This window comes from Crinia signifera, chromosome 8 (assembly GCF_055691185.1).
Source record: "Crinia signifera chromosome 8, ASM5569118v1, whole genome shotgun sequence".
NCBI lineage: Eukaryota > Metazoa > Chordata > Amphibia > Anura > Myobatrachidae > Crinia > Crinia signifera.
Window position 1 is genome coordinate 171,885,696 of NC_139224.1, and position 22,608 is coordinate 171,908,303.

The 22,608-nt window shown below is 50.5% G+C and overlaps 1 protein-coding gene across 1 annotated transcript in view; it reads right to left on the bottom strand.

Moving 5' to 3' along the window:
* Positions 1-18,402, bottom strand: part of SLC44A5 (solute carrier family 44 member 5) — a 131,541-nt gene extending 113,139 nt beyond the window's left edge. Inside the window, exon 1 of the mRNA XM_083157780.1 lies at positions 18,117-18,402. Within this exon, the coding sequence (XP_083013906.1) occupies positions 18,117-18,153 (37 nt within the window). The 5' untranslated portion in view covers positions 18,154-18,402. The remainder of the gene's footprint in view (positions 1-18,116) is intronic.
* Positions 18,403-22,608: the final 4,206 nt, after the last annotated feature.

Below are 22,608 nucleotides of genomic sequence, written 5' to 3' on the forward strand. Positions count from 1 at the left end.
CCAGGTCAACTGTTATTCACTGGACTCCTCCTGCTCCAGTACGGTACGGTCTCTGTACTGTATCCTGAGGCATATGAGACCGCCCCTTTCTGACGTCAGTGGGTCCAGATTTAGCCGCTAGCCCCTCCTCCTCTTGTCATCAGCTAATCATCATTGGATGGTGTCACTGTCAATCCCGTCTCAAGGGCTCGTTGCTTAAGAACTTGCCTGGATAGTGGTTTAGAGAAGAAGGGTCACAGGGAGCTGATTGAGGGGTGAGAAGCTGCTCGGGTGACCTGCTGTTTTACTGTCCCCACTAGCTCCCTAGGAGAACATAATGGCAACTGGGCAGTGACTCAGATGGTAATCATATGAGGGCATTTATAACTCTACCCCCTGGGGTACTACACACTGAAAACAATTGGCATTGCCATATAGTCTCTCCTGTGTTCTGCAGGAAGATGATCCTGGCACAGACTGTCCTGGGGTCATTGTGTTTTCTTTTTGTGTTCTATGGGGGACAAATGGGTTTATTTTCTTCTTGTGGGCTCCAATGTGTTTTCCCTGTGGGGAGTGACGGTCTGCCTTGGCAATTTTAAAATCTTGTTTGGTGTGCCAGAAGTTCAAAAACACTTGCAATAAATGAAGGTCCAAAACTGTAATAGTGTACAACAGTGATTTCAACCTTTTTCAACTTGCGGCACACCAAAAAGTTGCTAATGCACACCATCAGTCCCCACAGGGAAAATACATTGGTTCCCACAGGAAAAATAAATAAAAAACAACCTATTTGCACCCTTACACTGGTCCCCACAGGTAACAAAAAAAAAAAAATTGACCCTCAAATGAAATAAATAGACCAGTGAATAACAGTTGAACTTGTTGCGGTGGTGGCTGCAAACTGGTGTGGACATCTCGATCTGTGGCAAACGTGAGAACAGCACAAAGTACACTACTAGGGTGCCACGGCACAGCGGTTGAAAAATGCTGGTGTGAAAGCTGGCAGAGCATCCTGGGATATGCAGTCCAACAACAGCTGGGTCATACAGAGTGGTGTGGACGGAAAGGACATTTTGTCAATGTAGATCTAGCATCCAGACACCATTCGGAAATGCCTTCAGACATAGGAATTGTGGCACAGATCCTCCCATCTGTAATTTGTGTAACAATTCAGCCACTTCATCATTCTGGGCGTAATACACCTGATATACTATCATCCCTCACATCCTGGAGCCAAAACTCCGTTCACTAGGAGTCCCAGAACCTACATGCTGCTGGATCACTGACTTCCTGACTGAAAGGAAACAGGCGGTGAAAGCAGGCGCATTCATGTCAAACACATGCACAATTAGCACCGGTGCCCCTCAAGGATGTGTCCTCTCCCCCCTGCTCTTCTCCCTCTACACAAACGGGTTGGGATCATTTGGTCTATTGCATTATGGTCGAAAGTCATTAGGTCGAATCCATTAGGTCGACATGCTAAAAGGTCGACATGACTCTAGGTCGACATGGGAAAAGGTCGACAGGATTTTAGGTCGAAAGGTCATTAGTTCGACAGGTCATTAGTTCGACAAGGTCATTAGTTCGACATTGTCTATGTCGACATTCACAAGGTCGACATGGGGTTTTTCACTGTTTTTTTACCTGAATGTCAACACAGTCGACATGGACACAGTTTAAAGTGCACTGCATCCCCTCGCATCGCTCGCTGCGCTCGCAATGCGTCGGGCACGGTGCCTCGCTACGCTCGGCACACTATTTTATTCTCCCACCACGCCCTAGTGGATGGTAGGGCATGAAATACCGCCTGTCGGCACATGTTGGCTCAAAAAACAGTGAAAAACTCCATGTCGACCTTGTGAATGTCGACATAGACAATGTCGAACTAATGACCTTGTCGAACTAATGACCTGTCGAACTAATGACCTTTCGAACTAGAATCATGTCGACCTTTTCCCATGTCGACCTAGAGTCATGTCGACCTTTTAGCATGTCGACCTAATGGATTCGACCTAATGACTGTCGACCATAATGCAGTAGACCAAATGACCGCATCCCACACAAACGACTGCACCTCAGCAGAACAGTCAGTGAAAATTATAAAATTTGCAGACGACACAACGGTTATCGGCCTAATCATGGATGGAAACGAGTCGGCATACAGACGGGAGGTGGATCGGCTAACTAAATGGTGTAGCAGAAACAACCTTGACCTCAACCCCCTCAAAACGGTGGAGATGGTGGTGGACTTCAGAAGGAAACCAAATGCCATGCACCCACTCATAATATCTGACAGAGTAGTGTCGAGGGTCGACTCCTTCAAATTCCTAGGAACAAAGATTTCCTGCGACCTCAAATGGGGTTCCAACATCATTACAACTGTCAAGAAGGCTCAGCAGCGGCTGTTCTTCCTGAGGCAACTCAAAAAATTCAACATCCCGCAGGAGCTGCTGCTCATCTTCTACACTGCCATAGTAGAGTCTGTCCTTTGCTCCTCGATCACAATCTGGTTCGGAGGAGCAAACGAGAATGACAGACGAAGGTTGCAAAGAGCGGTGAGGATGGCAGAAAAGATCATTGGGGCGGAGCTCCCCACTGTCCAAGAACTATACCTAGCCAGGGTCAATAAGCGAGCAGGAAAGATCTTGGCGGACAAGCTACACCCTGGTCACAACCTGTTGTAACCCCTTCCGTCAGGCAGACGTTTTAGGTCCATCCCAGCAAAGACGACAAGAACTACAAAAGGCTTCTTCCCAATAGCTGTCCACCAACTAAACCGTATTGAACATACCAAATACTAAATACTACCTCGAACTGTTCTAGATACATGTGAAATGTATGTGATGTATGTTTATGCCTCTCTTCCCACCCCCTTTGTGTTCCCTGATTGATGCTGCACTGTTACCACAAAACATTCCAAGCATACGCAAGTATACCTGGCCAATAAAGATGATTCTGATTCTGATAAGTCTGTCTCAGCTGCAGAAGAGCCGGCTCTTATGTGTAATAATGTCGCTGCGTTGTTACACTATAATTCCTTCTAGATTTGTGTAATCGCCTAATACGCCTCAATTGTGGGACAGTTTCCTTCGCAGCAACTAAAGCACATTTACTGTGCAAACTCCTCTCCGAAGACTTTTATCACAAATCAATGCGCACTTAGGTATCTGGCACTTATGTTCCCTTTGTACAATACAGATCACTTTGTGGCAATCCCTCGTCACTTCTTGTGAAGCCGCAGAACTTTCCTGGTCACTGGTTGTAGAATGAGAATATTAAACAATAGCAAGGAGACACTCATTCATAACATCGGCGTACCGATAACGCGTCAGAGATTGTCACGGCGATGGTAGGCGGTGGCCGTCTGCCGGTGGTTTATCCGATAACATTACAACTCTCTCATTGGGGGTTATTCTAGTCCATTCGGTACTTATGTAGTATCTGGGCGTCCGATTTAGAAATCGGATCGGATCGCATCGCATCGCATGCAACCAAATCGTATGCGATGCGATGGTCAAGATTTTTCCATAGGATTCAATGTTAAAATGGTCTGAGTCCAATTTAACATAGAATTCAATGGGAAAAAGGGGTCCTTTTCCTTTCCCCACTATCCAAGTGGGCATGGAGTTGGATATAAACCTGTGGCGAGCGTAGCGAGCCACCGAGCCCGAAGCGTGGCGAGCGTAGCGAGCCCCGCGAGGGGACACAGAATACTTTTTAAGAAATATGCGTCCCCTCGCGGGGCTCGCTTCGCTCGCCACACTTCGGGCTCGGTGGCTCGCTGCGCTCGCCACACTATATAAAATCAACTCTATGCCCACTTGGATAGTGGGGAAATGAACAGGACCTTCTTAACATTGAATCCTATGCAAAATCGCATCGAATCGCATCTGATTGTATGCCTTAAGGTAAGGCATACAATCACAAAATCGGCAGCCCAGATACTACATAAGTACCGTCCATTCTTTCTGACAAAATCCTTCTTAGATGGACAAAACCATGGCCCTTATTCAGATTCGTGCGGTACGGCCCGCGTGCGGCCGTACCGCCGATGTTTTCCGTCTGCACATGCGCAGAGGTCAATCTGCGCATGTGCAGGCGAATTCGCCGCACATAACGTTAGTACGCCGCAAAGGGGGCGTATAGGGGAGTGAGGGGCTTCATGCCCTCATTTCCCTATGTATACGCCCCGCGTTTCATGGGCGTTCCCATGCAAACGCGGGGCGTACGCATGGTAATGAGGGCATGACGCAACTCATGGGGGCGGAAAGCTGACGTCGCCGGATGTCAGCTTTCAGCCCCCATACAAGCTACCACACGGACGATTGTCCGTGTGGTCTCAGCTTGCGGGAGCTGCCGGGGCGTGCGGACCTGCCTTCGATGGTCGACGACCATCGAATGCAGGGGGCAGCTCCCACCATGGTGGAGGCGTACGCCTCCACCATTTTTATGCGGATCGCCAGCCGTCCGTGTACGGACGGCCGTGGCGATCCGTAGGGTGGGCGGGGATTGGTTTGTGCGGCCGGAGCCCCGTGTGCGGCTCTGGCCGCACCAACCAGAATAAGGGCCCATGTGCACTGCGGGTGGGGCAGATGTAACTTGTGCAGAGAGAATTAGATTTGGGTGGGGTTTTTCTTCAAAGTGAGATCTATATTGAAGTGTAAAATCATGCAGTCAGTATTTTCCCTGCACAGAAACAAAATAACTCACCCAAATCTAATTCTCTCTGCACATGTTACATCTGCCCCCCTGCAGTGCACATGGTTTTGTCCATCTAAGAAGGATTTTGTCAGAAAGAATGAACTAGAATAAACCCCATTGAGCGTAGTGGACTGATCACAGCATGAGTCTGGTTCTGCAATGGTAGCCTGTGCTAGCATAATGTACCTGGTCTACATGCAAATTCAGTCATTATTTAGCCTGCATGCAAACATAATAAAGACACATTACCCTATGGGCCTTTTTCAGGTCCGTGCGTAAGGACCCCTTCGTTCTCAAGGGGTCCGATGTTTTGGGTCTGCGCATGTGCATCCTTGCGGGCAGAGGGCAGGCAGAGGGTGTGGGGCGGTGGGGTGGCCCATTAGCAGTGGTTTATGGGTGGTCACATGAGAACGCTGGGCGTTCTCATGCTAATGGAACGATGGTTGGGGGCTGGCAACTGACATCGCCGGATGTCAGCTGCCCGCCCACTTTCTCCCGAACGCCCACACATATATAAGTGTGGAGGCCCAAAAACCGCAACTCCCAAATACCTGACCGTCTCCGAGCGCCCAAATACCCAAGCACCCAAGTCCCACAGATCTTTAGCTGCATCTTCTGAGTTTCCCTGCAGTAGAGAAGATCAGAAGATCTGCAGGAGTGAGCATAGGATTGCGATCATTCACAATTTGTCGCAAAATCGGACGATAAATCGTCCAGTTCGTCAAAACTCTGACTATCGGCCCAAAAAGTCACTGTAGTGTGTGGGCACCTTGAATCCTGGGAACCCAACCCTGCTCATTACCAGGGTCAGGAGAATTAAAAAAACAAACTCATATTCAAATTAATCAGCGGCCTAAAGGTGGCCATACATCAGAAAGACATTCCACCCAATCATACAATCTCAATGGATTGTGTGCACACAATCATACAATCCCGGGACATTGGAGGATTGGTCCTCTGATCTGACGTGCTGCAATCTGTAAATTAAAAAAAAAAAATTAAAAAACAGGATTTTTGGAACGCCTATCCTTTTGATCCTTGTGGGCCAGCCCCCTATTTAAATGAAGCTTCAACCACCGTACATTCATCTGAATATGAGTTTTTAGTTTTGCCCACCTGCTGCCACTACTGCAGCCTCCCTCTCCGGGTACCAGTGGTGGGGGGGGGGGGAGATTGGGGGGTCTCAGAGGTGCAGAGCGTCTCTTCTGCCCGGCAGCGCTGGCACACACCAACGGACCTGATTGGATGCACCCGCGATGTGCCGCTGACAGCTGTACATACGATTTATTTTCTGGGCAGCACGACCGACCTCTGACTGATGCTTTGTGCACAGGACCGCGCATCGGATCGCAACAGATGTCACACACATGCGATTTGGGACGATTTCACACGATTTCTCGGCCAGATTAGCCGGAATAGGGTGAAATCGGGACCAAATCGCATCGTGTAGAAGACCCTGGAATTTGCGCACTTGCTAAACCCAGCAAATTCCTGGCTCTAAGGGGCCCATTTATTATGGATCACATATTCAATGCGATCTGGGCACTGATGCCATGTATCACAGAGCACACGCAGGGACAAGGGCTGTGATGTTCTCGTCCTCACTTATATATACCAATGCTGCATTATTGCAAGTACACGAATAAAGGAAAGGATAGCAGTACAGGGAAAGTCACACAGAGGCAGCCAGATGCCAGAATTCCACAGAAGCACAGAGACCAACAGCAATTACAAACGGGATTTTATTTATTTACCCCGAAAACACACAAAGGAGATTATTCCGCCTATTGTACAAACCGGCAAAGCCCCAGTGGGAATGAGGCTCTGTCGCTGGGACCCGCGGGATCCTGGATGTACATGTCCTGTTAGTTTAAGCTGTTTGAAGACTGCAGTAATAACTTGAGACGTGTCTACAGCTATTATAGCAGTTATTCCGCATTCATATGAGTAAGAGGTCAGAGCATAAATATTAATACGCAGGGAAGCAGCGGTGCACCCGTAGGTTTATGCGCATCGCTACCAGGCGGAAGTTTTCCTTTACTCGGAAACGGTCCTCTAATTAATGTAGTGGCAGCTCGCGACATACAGCTAGAATTAATCTACTGATTTAAAACAGCTTTAAAACGACACAATAAACGCTGAAAAATGTCCCGCGTACATCAGCAGAACATAAACGCCGCCACGAGCGTGTAACGCTAAGGCTTAAATGTCAGATCTCGGGGAAAACATAAAGCACAATCGTATATCCGAGAAATTATTTTGTATTGAATTTTTTTTTCACTCACTTAAAGGTGTCGCCAGTGCGCGCAAACATTGATCTGAAATAAACGATGTTCCTCCTAGTTATCAATATTCCCTCGCCCGTGGCGCGTTTTAGTGCAGTATTAATGACACATAGACGGGTTTTGGCGGCTTACAGCACAGCGCCGTCCTATCTGCTACGCCGGGCATCCTCATGCATATGTATTATACAAGGAAATATTTATTGCTGTTATCGTTCCTGCATAGACACTTTCAGTTCATTATAAATGGATCCATCATGAAGAATGTTTGAGGATTTTATGTATGTACTAGTTAAAAGCTCGTCAAAGTGACGCTGCTGCAATGTACTTTCACTTTGAGCTGTGACAGTTTTTACTTTCACTTTGAGCTGTGACAGTTTTTAGCCCACAAACTCTCCAACCCTCCCCCAGTCCCTATCTGCTCCTACCTCCAATCTCTGTCTTCACAGCTCCCTCTCCCCATATTCAGCAAGTTTGAAACAGATCAGTGTCCCTGCAAACATTGCTTTCACTCACAGAGATGCTGGCCCTCGGCGAAAATGGGAGCATGGCCTTATGGGAGCACAATGCGCATATGCCGTGCCCCTAATTTTGGGAGCGTAAGCGCAGTGGATCCCGACTTGCGGTTTTTGCAAGTTGGGAAGCAGCGGCGTAACTATAGCACCGCAGCCCCCGCCACCGCGGGTGGGCGCTGTGCATGTGGGGGCGCCGGGGGCTACGGTGCTATAGTTACACACCCCCCCCCCCCCAATCCCCCGCAGACTTACCTATCTCGCTGGTCCCGGCGGCTCCGTTCTTCTGCTGAGGACCACCACAAAATGTCCGCCCCCATATAGCACACTGTTCTCCGAAACGGTCTGCTGTATGGGGGCGGCCATTTTGTGGTGGTCCTCAGTAGAAGAACGGAGCCGCCGGGACCAGCGCGATAGGTAAGGCTGCGGGGGATTGGGGGTGGGTTTGCATGGACGGCGGGTGCTTGGCGGGGGGGACGCCCCCCCCTAACGCCGGGGGGGCACCCAAAACTTAGCTAGGCCACTGTTGGGAAGTATGGCCTGAGTGTGCAACACTTTAGTGACTCACCTATGACACTCTCATGCCACGCCCCCATAAGGCGGGCCATCTCGGTGTGTCCCTTTAGCCACCTCCCACAGCACCGCCAAGCACTTGTAAGAGACATTACAACTACTGTGCTTCACAGTTCCATTTGTACCTGTGTGCGAATACTCAGTGTAACACAAGCGCTGTACAAGTTTTTATAGGTTTTCATGCATGGACATCGGAACTGAGGGCCTGATTCAGACCTACGAGTAAATGGACAAAACCATGCTGCGCTGCAGGTGGGGCTGATGTAACATGTGCAAAGAGGGTTAGATTAGGGTGGGGTGTGTTCAAACTGAAATCTAAATTGCAGTGTAAGAATAAAGCAGCCATTATTTACCCTGCACAGAAACACAATAACTCATCCAGATCTAACTCACTCTGCACATGTTACATCTGCCCCCCTGCAGTGCAGCATGGTTTTGTCCATCTGCAAAACTTGTAGCCTTGCTATCAGTTCTGAATCAGGCCCTGTGTGCGCCTCGGAACCAGGCCCATAGTGAGTGCTACCCCCGAGCCCAGGTCATATGTGTCCCTCTCCGTCATATCACCTGATCCCAAAATACGCAGTTGTTTGCAATCATCTGCGTCACAAATACACATATACACTGGTGGAGACACACGTTTAGGAGCGGGGACAGCCCCCTTTGTTACCCGTGGCGATGACCTTAGCACTTATGGTACATAATTGTACTATTGTTACTGTACCAGGGCTCCGACTGCAAACTGAAGAGTCTTTGTGACTGCGCACAGCGCTGTTGTGTCCCCGTAAGAAATGTCACCACATTTTTGTGACTTCACATCTCAGGACAACACTGTGGATAAACAAAGTCCAGTATGAGGGCGAGAGGGGACGCCCTTCATAGGGAGGGGACGTATAACGTGCCCCAGATACAATGTAACACAAACATCTTACACTCCCACAGCAAGAAATGGGTTACATCTGGCTACAGGGCCCCTGGTGGCATTCCCCATATCGGGGTGCTGGGGGTCTGTCACTGCTGGAATATCATTCTGGGCAGCGTTTATGGGCTCACTAGGCCTAGTGACCCAACCTGAATCAGTCCCAATGTGTATGCACTATCATCAACGTCCCCCCCTGATGTCTGTACATGCAGCTCAGTCGTGACCATTATCATCAATGACAGCAAGCTCCTGAATGTTGCCAACATCGCACAGTGTGTACACTCTGTATCATTCATCAGGGATTTCCAGGGACTTCAATGGAAATCTGTGACGGCGGCATCATTTGCAGATTTACTCCTGTACACACACTGACACTGTCCTATATACACACAATCACACACTGGCACCATCCTATACACACACACACACACACACACAATGACACACTGGCACCATCCTACACACGCAATCTCCATTCTATACACACACACACACACACCTTCACACACTGGCACCATTCTATACACACACACACACACACACTGGCACCATTATATATATATCTCTTATATATTTAGCCAGATCTGTCACTCAACCCCTGTGGAGAACGTTCCTGTGTAGAACAGTTTCACTTTCATGTGTCTGACGTTCCACCCCCTTGACATCACCTCCCCCCGCCCAGCCAGGGCTACAGTACACGCCCACCATCCACCATTACTCCACAGCCACCATCCACCATTACTCCTGCACATCCCTACCCTCTGCCAGGACCCCCGCGACCCCCCTCCCGTGATTCGCGGGACCCCCCGCGACCCCCCCCCGCGCGATTTGCGTGACCCCCCCCCCCCCGCGATTTGCGGGACCCCCCCGCGACCCCCCCTCCCGCGATTCGCGGGAGCCCCCGTGACCCCCCCCTCCCGCCATTCGTGTGACCCCGCACCCCCCCTCCCGCGATTCGCGCGACCCCCGCTTTCCACCCTCCCGCGAGTAGCGGGACCCCCGCGACCCCCCCTCCCGTGATTCGCGGGACCCCCGCGAACCCCCCCTCCCGCGATTCGTGGGACCCCCGCGACCCCCCTTCCGCGATTCGCGGGACCCCCGCGACCACCCCGGTATCCGGACTATTGTTAGACAGCACTTACATCGACAGCCATTAGTTCGACAGCTCAATAGGTCGACATGGTTTTAGGTCGACATACCATTAGGTCGACATGTCATTATGTCGACAGCTCATTAGGTCGACAGCTCATTAGGTCGACATGTTTTTAGGTCGACACTGCCATTAGGTCGACATGGGTTTTTTCACTGTTTATTGAGCCGACATGTGCCGACAGGCGGTATTTCATGCCCTACTATCCACTAGGGCGTGGTGGGAGAATAAAATAGTGTGCCGAGCGCAGCGAGGCACCATGCCCGAAGCATAGCGAGCGGCTGCGGTACACTTCAAACTGTGTCCATGTCGACTGTGTCGACATTTCAGCCAAAAAACAGTGAAAAAATCCATGTCGACCTTTTGACTGTCGACATAGACTCTGTCGACCTAATGGCAGTGTCGACCTAAAAACATATGAACCTAATGAGCTGACGACCTAATGAGCTGTCGACATAATGACATGTCGACCTAATGGTATGTCGACCTAAAACCATGTGGACCTATTGAGCTGTCGAACTAATGGTGTCGATGTAAGTGCTGTCTAATATCCGTCCCAGACCCGACCACCCCCTCCCGCGATTCGCTGGACCTCCGCGACCACCCCCTCCCGCGAAATGCGGGACCCCCGCGACCCTCCCGCAAATCGCGGGACCCCAGCGACCCCTCCCTCCCGCGAGCCCCCTCCCGCGATTCGCAGGACCCCTGCATCCTCCCCTCCCGCGATTCGCGGGACCCCTGCGACCCCCCCTCCCGGCATTAAAAGGGCCCCCCGCGACCCCCTCTCCCGCGATTCACGGCACCCCCCCTACTGTGATTTGCGACCCCCCTCCCGCAATTCGCGCCGCCCCCTCCCGCGATTCACGGAACCCCCCCGTAGCGCCCCCCTCCCGCGATTTGCGGGCCCCCTCGGCACTTCTCGCGATTTGCGACCGCCCCCTAATTCACACATTCGGGGACCCCACCTCCCGCGATTCATGCCCCCCTCACGCAATTCACGGCACCCCCCACACCCCCCTTCCTGCGATTCGCAACCCCCCACGACCCCCCCTCCCGCGATTCACGAAACCCCCCGTAGCGCCCCCCTCCCGCGATTTGCGGGCCCCCTCGGCACCTTTTGCGATTTGCGACCGCACCGTAATTCACACATTCGGGGACCCCCCCTCCCGCGATTCATGCCCCCCTCACGCAATTCACGGCAACCCCCATACCCCCCTTCCTGCGATTCGGAACCCCCCACGACCCCCCCTCCCGCGATTCATGCCCCCTCCCGCGATTCACGGACCCCCGCACCACCCCCCTGCGCCCACCCTCCCTTGATTCACGCCCCCCTCATGCAATTCACGGCAACCCCCCACACCCCCCCTCCTGCGATTCGCAGCCCCCCCACGACCCCCGCCTCCTGCGATTCATGACCCCTCCCGTGATTCACGGACCCCCGCACCACCCCCCCTTGACTCACGGCACCCCACGCGCCCCTCCCGCAATTCACGGACCTCCGCAACCCCCCCTCCCGCAATTCACTAACCCCGACAACCCCCCTCCCGCAATTTGCGGACCCCCCTTCCCACGATTCAAGCCCCCCCCGCGCCCCCGCCCACGATTTGCGGACCCCCGCCCCCTCCCGCTAACCGCGGATCCCCACACACCACCCCCCCTCCCGCAATTTGCAGACCCCCCAGACCCCCTTCCGGCAATTCCACCCCCCAGCGGACCACCGCGGCCCCCACTCCCGCATTTCACATACCCCCGTGACAATGGGGGATCCTGTACCACCACAAGCAGGTATCGCCCCTAGGTGGGAAATCCGGCCCTGGCTGCCGCACTGCAGGTTTCCCCACTGCCCTCTGCACCAGCGCCACAACTTTTATCAATGTCTTGCCCACATACCACTATTATACAGCCTCCTGCTCTCATGCACGCTCACTCCCTCCCAGTGGGAGGAGACGCTCACCCACTGCCGGGAGCTGCATACTGTCCCCCACCCTCCTCCAGTTCTAGGGATGCCCATCGACCATCAATGATTTTCAAATAATCGATGGTTTTTGGCCGATGTTAAATACTTTTGCCATCAATGTGGGAGGACACTGCCCTGCCTCCTGTTCTCCTGCCCCGTAACTTCCGCCAGTGGAGACCCGCTCACCCTGTGTTGCCCACATTCCCCTATCATGCTTTACCGCCCAGCCTCCTGCTCTCATGCACCCTAACTCCCACCCAGTCGGAGGAGACACTGACTCCTGTATTTCTGTGCTGCCACGCTGGACCCTCACCCACTGGCAGAAGCTGCACAGTGTCCACCACCCTCTTTAGTCCCCCGTATGCCCACACACCCCTATCACTACCCAGCTTCCTGCTCTCCTGAACCGTAACTTCCACCACTGGGTAATCGCTGACGCTGTGTTGCCCACATACCCCTATCATGCCTCATATCCCAGCCTCCTGCTCTCATGCACCCTAACTCCCACCCAGTAGGAGGAGACACTGACTCAGGGCCACCGTCCGGTACTCCTGTGCTGCCACGCTGGACCCTCACCCACTGCCAGAAGCTGCAATACAGGCATCTTTCATACAATTCTAACCATATTTCTCACAATACAAATGTTCACAAATTAAGGGGCGTAGCCCCTTACGCCGGTGTGAAGAGCGCCCGTAGGGCGCGATGAATCACCTAGTATATATATATATATATATATGTGTCCCCAACTTTATCAAGCCGGACTGTGTAATTAACTGCAGGGCTGCTGAGACTTTCCGCGGGCCTGGGTGCTTGGTGGGGGTGTGGCCACATGAGGGGGTGAGGCTACACGCCTCATTCACTGGGAGGGGGTGTGGTCAGAGTGCCACACTCTGTATCACCTGCCCCCACACTATGAAGTTGTTTCCGTAGAACGTGTTCTAGAAAGAACTGTACGTGGTTCGGCCTGGAGAAGGCCGGAAGAGTTGGATACAAGGCCATAGGCAGGACGACGGTTTGTGTGGAAACACATTACAAAAACATGGGTTTCAGTAAGTGGGTCCTTAGAGCCTGCTGGGCCTAGATTGCTTTATAGACCATTTGGCCCTGTCTCAGGATCTCCATGTCAGTGATCACAAGGTCCAATTCAGACGTGCTCGATGGGCCAGGCCCACAATTAATGGGGTACTGTGGGCACAGCTGTCCTGGGCCCCTCTGACAATCGTTCCGCCCACCGCATATCCGACTGCTTCCGCTGAGCTGCCCCTGCTGAAGCCCACTGCTCCCGGAGCGCTTCTAGAGCGCAGGCTTCTCCTTCACCTACAGACGCAGAGCCGGCCTTAGGCATAGGCAAACTAGGCAATTGCCTAGGGCATTTGGAATGCCTAGGGGCATCAGCAGCTTTTGCTGATTAAAATGATATGCAGCATGCCTATATTCTGTGTGTGAGTGAGGCTGTATCTGCATATTAAATAGTGTATTCATGGAAATCACTGTAACATAGCATTCCGTATGCAGGTACAGCCACAGTCGCGCACAGAATTTAGGTATGGCCTGGGCCCCCTCCCCTTAAGTGACAGCAGCAGCTGCAGCTCTTCTCCTCTGCCCAGCACACACTGCTTTGTGCTGGGTTGCAGTGTGGCCATGGAGGTGCTTAAAATACAATATTTTCTCAGGATTTTTTTCTAAGGGTATAATGTGAATATTGTGAGGAGTAATAAGGTAATGTGGTACTACTGTGTGATGTAATGTGAATAAAGTTGCACTACTGTGTGGCATAATTTGAATTGGGGGTATTATTGTTTGGCCATGCCCCTTCCCAGCAAGAACATACCCCTGTTTGGGCTGAGCACCGAATGTGTGCACTGTTTCTATTAAAAATATTGCGGCTAGGAGCACCAAAATGATTACTGCTATGATGAGGGTTAATGGTGCTGGGAAAGGGGAGCAGGGTCAGAGGCAGAACTAGTGGCGGTGCTAGGGGGCACCAGACAAAATCTTGCCTAGGGCATCATTTAGGCTAGGGCCGGCTCTGTACAGACGCTGGTGGCCATTCAAAAAGTGGCACTGTCGGGTAAGCCAATCAGAGCTTGCATACCGGCAGCCGCTCTGATTGGCTCACAAGTTGGTGCCATATTTTCCGGAGGTGGAGGAGAAGACTGCGCTCCTCTACAATCTTCAGTGGGGGCGGCGCAGCAGAAGGAAGGGGGGAGCCTGTGCTTCGCTCTGCTCCACCCCCCAGTCACCAGCAGAGCCAGGCGGTGAGTTGGGGGCGTCCGGCTCTGCTGTCAATCACCCTGCGAGCAGCCAGCAAAGGCTAGCTTCGAGTGGACAGCATGCGCACAGCGCACCATGTGCGTCATCGGATAATCGCTCGTGCAACTAATTTGTGCAGTAGAGCGTGTAGGTCTAATCGGGCACATAGGTCCTATAGTAAAGATGAAATCCCTATATGTAAATATATGCTACGAGAAATCCGCATAAGTAATGCACACGTTGGATGGCTATTTCCCGCGGTATAACTGTTACTAAGGCATTAGAATCCGCGCTGAATTCTTAATGAGCGGAGAGCATCCAAATATCCCTTTCCTCATTTATTCTTCCCATTGTATTGAGACTGAATGACACAGATCTGCTGTGAGTGTTGCTGGTTCTTAGTGAGGATTAATCTGTGTAATGCTAGCAGTTATTGATCAGTTCCCCAGCACAGAGGTCTGGTCTAGGTCACCTTCCACTTCTGGTCCCAGTGTCACCGCGCCGGCTCCCGGTAACTGGAGGATTTCCAGCGAGAACTTTCCGGGGTAATCTTCCCAGCATTGGAAACCAATTGATAAAATCCATTTACAATGTGGGCAGAATATATACATAATGTAAGCCGTTGTGTCTGCCGCCTTCTGCTCTCAGCGCTGAGTGGGAGGAATCATCTCACAGGGTTTATCCAGAAATGCCGCACATGGATATATTTCTCAAGGGTGCCAGGTGCATGCACTTCCCACCGCGCAGATTACAGTGACTCCGCCTCTTACGCCTGCCTATACATGGATGTGGCGTTCTAACACAGGCAAAATGCAGCTTTACAACCGCGTAGCTGCAGTCACATGGAGACCGCGGGAAAGAACCGCAAACACCGAAGGGGAATCCAATTGTGGGCGGGAAATGCAATTTTTAATTTGTGGTTATCGGGAGCGCACATAACCGTGGTAATCCAAAATTGGTTGCAAGGCATGCAAGGTTTAACCTCGCTCCCCTTTGCATACCCCCTTGGTGGGGGTTGGGATCTTTTGGTCTACAACAACTAGGTCGACAAGCATTAGGTCGAAATGGGTCTAAGACCGACATGGGTCTTGGTCGACAGGACATTAGGTCGACATGGGTCTAGGTCGACAGGACATTATGTCGACATGGGTCAAGGTCGACAGGACATTAGGTCAACACAAGCATTAGGTTGACATGGGCAAGGTCGACATTCAAAATTTCGGCAAGGGGTTTTTCACTGTTTTTTTTACCCGTATGTCGCCCTTGTCGACATGGACACAGTTTGAAGTGCACCGCATCCCCTAGCATCACTCGCGATGCTTCAGGCACGGTGCCTCGCTGCACCTCCCAACACACCCTAGTGGATGGTAGGACATGAAATACCGCGTGTCAGCACATGTTGGCTCAAAAAAATGTGAAAAACACCATGTAGACCTTTTGACTGTCAACCTTGCCCATGTCGACCTAATGACCTGTTGCCCTAGACCCATGTCGACCTTGACCCATGTCCACCTAAACCCATGTCCACCTTGCCGCCTGTCGACCTAGTTGTTGTAGACCCAATGACCGTATCCCCTTGGGGTTCATTCTAACATCCTGTACCTGTTGCAGCCAGCTGTGCAGTTCCCCTTTCCTGCCTGGGGTGTCGCACTTTGCTGTGGTGCCTTAAGCACACTCTGGTTCTGTATCTCAGTACTGATATACAGACCAGAGTGTGCTAGAACATCCAGAGCATGTGTATTGGCCCACCAGACAGGAATGAGGAACGGCACGGGTTACGACAGGTGCAGGTTGCTTGAATGAACACTATACACCTGAGAAAGACGTATCATTTACAGGGGGTCAGAGGCAGGTGGAAGTAGCTGATGGCGGTCGCTGACACTAGTGAACAGCTTGTGATTGGCTGCCTCCAAACGTTTTGCTGATGCGATCGGTGCATTCTACGCGGTGCCGGCATAGATTAGGCCTCTGTGAGTGTAAGAAAATTGCGGTCCCATATTTGTTCACAGCCAACTGTTATCTCTCCTGTATTGTTTTAGCGGCCTAATAGTGAACGTACACAATGCAACATGGGCATCAACAGGACAATCCTGCGACATGGCCCTGGCGTAAAACTAGACACATTTGCTACACTTCCCCACCTACCTGCTACTCAGCGGAGAGCGAGTCATTGTTGCCCAGAAGCGGCCATGTTTAAACGCCGGTGACACTGCGCACCAAACATGACTGCTCCTGACAGGTGTGTAACATGTATTTATATGTGTATTCCGGGAGGTCTCCGCTGACCGCAATGCATTACACAAACAAAATAAATGACAGCATTCGACAAAGCACCACAAACTCAACAATCCCAAACGCAAGTCTGAGTGGGAATATTGCAATCCAGCGCCTCACACGTTGCACTACCAGGAGAGCGCTAATGAACACACACCAGGGGCTGGGTACAGGCGGAAGCGTGGGCAAAGAGGCCCCACGCAGCACCACGTGTACTCCATAGGTGTCTGGGCTGGGGGGCAAATCTGTGCCCTCCTGATTAAGGTGTCGGTTTCTTTTATGCTTAACAAAACTGTGGTACGTTTGTGTATCAACATATGATAACACAGCGCCATCCCCAAAATGGACATTTGGGATCCCTGGTACCAATAACCCTGCAAGACTGTGATAAAATAACTGGGTATAGCAAGCAAATACAGTACATATGCAGTATACTGTACTCTGCCAGGAGGGACAATCACCTCAGGTGTGAGGTCACCCATGAGGAATACATAATGAGTTATGAGTTCAATTCCCGGTCATGGTGACTGTGTGGAGTTTGTATGTGCTACACATGTATGTCTGAGGTTCCTTCCACACTTAAAAAACACACAGGTACAATAGGTGAATTATTTTGTGACAAGAAACTAAACCTTTGTATGTGTGTGTACAAGTGATAAGGAATATAGATTGCAAGCTCCGCAGGACAGGGAGTGAGGGGAAACAGTCTCTGTAAAGCGATGCGGGACAGAGGTGTACTACTACAGTATATAAATAACGGTTAACAGATAATAATGACAAAGGACAAACGTTACTGCTCAGTACATATAAACCCTGCAGCTTCTAGACTTCACCCACTACCCTGTATTCAATTCAGAGCGAGCGTCCTGATCCAAGGCATGCTGAGATTTGTAGTTTCACAACCGCCACACGCGGCACCTTTCTGCCCAATGAGGATTAACCGGTAGCTGCCGCCATCTTGATACACATAAAATAGGGCACATTGTATAGGGTTACCAATCTGCGACCGATGGCAAGCTCTTCTGCCAAGTCGGTGGAATGGTGCGAGTATAGTTCATGCAGTTGGTGTCTGCAATGTGCCTGGATTAGGGATGGCAGTGCAAGGCTGGGAACCCAATGACCCCCCTCCTGTGTACCAGTCCTGGAGTCCCCCAGTACAGGCCGGTGCCAGGGGCTGCACACTGACAGCACACTGACAGCACTGAGCTCTTTGTTGTGGTGCTGGGAACTTTCACACACTGCAGGCTGCTGGCAGATCAGGCATCACAATGCATTGTCCTTAGTAAATGAGCTGTACACAGCGATGCATGAGAGTCCTGCACCCAGGACGGTGCTGCTGCTGATCCAGGGATGTGGGCACAGGCCGAGCTGCCAGTGCAGCATCCCCACTCTCTGCACTGCTATCCCTGGAGCCCTGGCCAGGAGCAGACACTGTGCCCACACATAGCACAGCCACCATGCACAGAATGGAGCACATCACACACACACACACACACACAGCATCCTATAGACTTACCGAATGGAGAGGTGGGGGCAGCCCCCCTGCGAGCCATCTTCCCCCGGCTGGAGGGGACGGTCTCCTGGCTGAGTCAGGGGGCCCTTTGTGGGGGCACGGGTGGCATGTGAGGGTCCCCGGCTGCTGCTGCTGGGTGACAGTTCTGTGTGTACTGGGGAAGGATGAGGCTGCGGGGCTGGGAGAGAGGGAGGACTGGGCTGTAGGAGGCGGGGAGACGGTGTGGGGACAGCTGTGTGGTTGTGTGTGATTGTGTGTGTGTACAGGATGGTGCCAGTGTGTGATTGTGTGTGTGTGTGTGTATATAGAATGGTGCCAGTGTGTGATTGTGTATGTATATAGAATGGTGCCAGTGTGTGTGATTGTGTGTATATAGAATGGTGCCAGTGTGTGTGTGTGAGATTGTGTGTGTATATAGAATGGTGCCAGTGTGTGTGATTGTGTGTATAGAATGGTGCCAGTGTGTGTGATTGTGTGTGGGTGTATAGAATGGTGCCAGTGTGTGAAGGTGTGTGTACAGAATGGTGCCAGTGGGTGATTGTGTATGTGTATATATATACAGAATGGTGCCAGTGTGTGTGTGTGTGTGTGTGATTGTGTGTATAGGATGGTGCCAGTGTGTGTGTGTGTGTGTGTGTGTGAATGTGTGTGTATAGAATGGTGCCAGTGTGTGAAGGTGGGTGTGTGTGTATAGAATGGAGATTGCGTGTGTAGGATGGTGCCAGTGTGTCATTGTGTGTGTGTGTGTGTGTGTGTGTGTATAGGATGGTGCCAGTGTGTGATTGTGTGTATATAGGACAGTGCCAGTGTGTGTACAGGAGGGCACCAGTGTGTGATTGTGTGTGTGTATATAGGATGGTGCCAGTGTGTGATTGTGTGTGTGTAAAGGATGGTGCCAGTGTGTGATTGTGTGTGTGTATATAGGATGGTGCCAGTGTTTGATTGTGTGTGTGTGTATATACAATGGTGCCAGTGTTTGTGATTGTGTGTGTGTATAGGATAGTGCCAGTGTGTGTACAGGATAGTGCCAGTGTGTGATTGTGTGTATAGGATGTTGCCAGTGTGTGATTGTGTGTATATAGGATGGTGCCAGTGTGTGTATAGGATGGTGTCAGTGTGTCCGTGTGTAGGAAGGTGCCAGTGTGTCCGTGTATAGGATGGTGCTTGCTTGTGTGTGTGTGTGTGTGTGTGTGTGTGTGTGTGAGACTGTGAGTATAGGAAGGGGCTAATGTGTCACTGTGGGGGTTATTCTGTTTGAAACGTGCATACGGTCCGTCACACCGTGCATTTTCCGTACGCTCACGGTGAGCGCAAGTCCGCACACAGACGGTCACAGACACCGACAATGGGGAGTGGCGTATACTTGAGCGTAGCCACCGTGCACGGACGGATCTCCCTCTTAGCCACCGATACCTGGCGTACATCTGAGTGTACGCCACAGTGCACGGACGGATCTTGTCCGTTTTCCCACCGATACCTGGCGTACATCTGAGCGTACGCCACAGTGCACGGACAGATCTCCCTCTTAGCCACCGATACCTGGCGTACATCTGGGCGTACGCCACAGTGCACGGACGGGTCTCTTGGCTTTTTCAATGGAAAACTCAGCGTGTGTCACCGATCGTGAGAGTGAGCGTACGTCCGTGCACGGTGGCGTACCCTTCACATATATGGGCCTGCAAATATTCCCTTTCAAGCTTAATTGTGTCAATTACTTAATTTGTCCCAATTAAGCTCATGATTGATTTCTATTAACTAAATTGACTACCTTAATAAACACCGTAATAAAACAACATTTTAACCCTCATTACATGTATATTTATTATGTTCTAATGTGGCACTTAACTCATTATCTATGTGTCCCCACATTGGATTAACTTTTAAATAAAGTCATGTTGGTGTTTGTGTGTATGTCCTAAATTATGTCCATAATTAGAACAATGAGTTCCTCATGGAGTGGGTGAGGTAGGCAAACAAGGGGGAAAAGTGACATTGGTGTAGGAATGCATATGTGTCCTCCAAAAACAAACAGTGATGACTCCCCATAGGTCTTGGTACAGGTGTGTTAAAGATGTGTCAGTTGACCAAGCATGACAAAATGGTTTGTGTGCAAACATGTTCTAATATTGTTCAAAATAAGACTTTAGAGTGTGATAGGCAGATGTAGGAATCCTTTGTTAGAGATATGTGATTGCAATAATGTGCTTGGTGGCATCTTACATACAGAGTGTGGTACATACAGTTCATAGCAGATATGAAAATGCATAATGTATGTTCTTGGGAAAAAAATACAGATTGTGTGCAAAACAGTGGCCATGGCCTTAGGACATTGCTCTACCATTGCAAGTAGAAATTGAGACCAAAAACATCATTGTTGCTCTGAGACGTGGTTTATGTGTCTTTTTCATAATAAAAAACTGGTATGTTTGTGTTACAGTGAAAAAGTTGACACATGTCGACTTCTGTGAATTGAGTGTCCTGCTTTTTAAAGTAGAAAAAAACTGAATGGGTGTAGATGGTTATAAAATAACTACCTTGACATATATAACCAGGTCTTAGAATGAATATTACCTAAAATGAAACCAACCTTTACATGTATAGAAGTGTAGAAAGATATGCTTCCAATGTGTTTGAGGGCTGTGTGTGGCTTGCAGGTAGTGAAATCATGGTTTTCACTTAATAGGCTGCAGCATTGCTTATTACATTCAGGTGTATGTGTTTGACTTGTAATCAGCGTTAATTAGCAGACCCAGGCGTCTGCTCTCATACGGTATCTCTAGGGGTGGTCTGGAGCTATCTTTGGCGTCCGCCTGTTTTTGGGCCAAAATGCACGATCGAGGCGGTTGTGGCACCGTGCATTTTGTGTGCACACCCCCGTGTACGCCCATGTTTACGCCCAGTTTTCCTCATTATTCCGGCCACTCCCATAAAAACACCCACATGCTGTCCACAATGACCGTGCTCTTGCGGACAGGTTTTTTCGTATGGAGAGACCCGTCCGTGAGCGGTGTGCGGTCGCCGCACATGCGCATTGCGAAAGATACGCATGTGCAGATGAAAAAAAAAAGCCTGATCCGACGTATACGGTCCTACCGTAGCGAGCAGAATAACCCCCTGTGTGTGTATATAGGAAGGTGCCAGTGTGTGATTGTGTGTGTAAAGAAAGGTGCCAGTGTGTTGGTTTGTGTATAGGAAGGTGCCAGTGTGTGCGTGTGTGTTAAGGTGCCCACAGACGCATCGATCCCAGCGTGCGTTCTGTGCTTAACTAGCACACATAGCATCGCATCGTATGCCTTGTGCATACGATGTGCATGCGATGCGATGCCATAAAAAGCTAGAACATACTTGCAGCACATACTTTTTGTACTGTGCGATGAGGTGCCGCGGGAGCGCGCACCCCATCGCATAGCATCGCACCGCCGGGATCGGTGCGTGTGTGGGCACCTTAAAGGTGAACAACTCATCCCTTTAATCCGGGACACATATTAATTAATTACACAGGTTCTGTGGCAGTTTAAAGCCAGGTGAAAGCCAGCCACAGAACCTGTGTAATTAATATGTGTCCCTGATTAAAGGGATGAGTTGGTCACCCTAGTGTGTGTGTAGAGGAAGGTGTCAGTGTGAGATTGTGTGTGTGTGGAAGGTGCCAGTGTGAGATTGTGTGTGTGTTTATAGGATAGTGTCAGTATGTGGTGGGTGTATATGAAGGAACCAGTGTATGACTGTTTGTGGGAATATGTGTGCACTATATAAATAACTGGTAATAATAGTCTCTGTACAGCGCTGTGGAATATGTGTGCGCTATATAATAACTGGTAATAATAGTCTCTGTACAGCACTGCGGAATATGTGTGCGCTATATAATAACTGGTGATAATATTCTCTGTACAGCGCTGTGGAATATGTGTGCGCTATATCATAGGTGTGCGCAGCCCATTTATTTAGGGGGTGCACTATTAGAGGGGCGTGTCCATCACCGCCTACTGGGTGTGTCCATCATCGCCTATTATTACTCATAATGCAACACACTGCAATTCCCATTAGACATAATGCCACACACAATAATGCCCATCACAGTAATGCCCATTCCACACAACGTAATGCCCATTACACAAGGCTTGAAAATTGTTAGTGAAATAGGGGCAATAGGGACAGTGCGCGCCAATTTCATACCGTAATGCATAATACACATAACACAGCCATTACATAGTATACCAGATTGCATAATGCCCATTATGTTATGACAAACACCTTAATTCTCATTACATGTTGCGCCTCACACTGTGATGCCCATTACATGTTACGCCTTACAACATGATGCACCTTACACGCTATGCCTCACACCGTGATGGCCATTACACATTACGCCTCAGATTATGCCATGTGGGGGAATGGGTGTGAAATGCTAATTGCCAAGAGTCACATGCTCCTTACCATGGGTTTCATGCTCCCTGGGAAGGGGGTGGTTAAATCCTCGTTGACAGGGGAAGTTTCA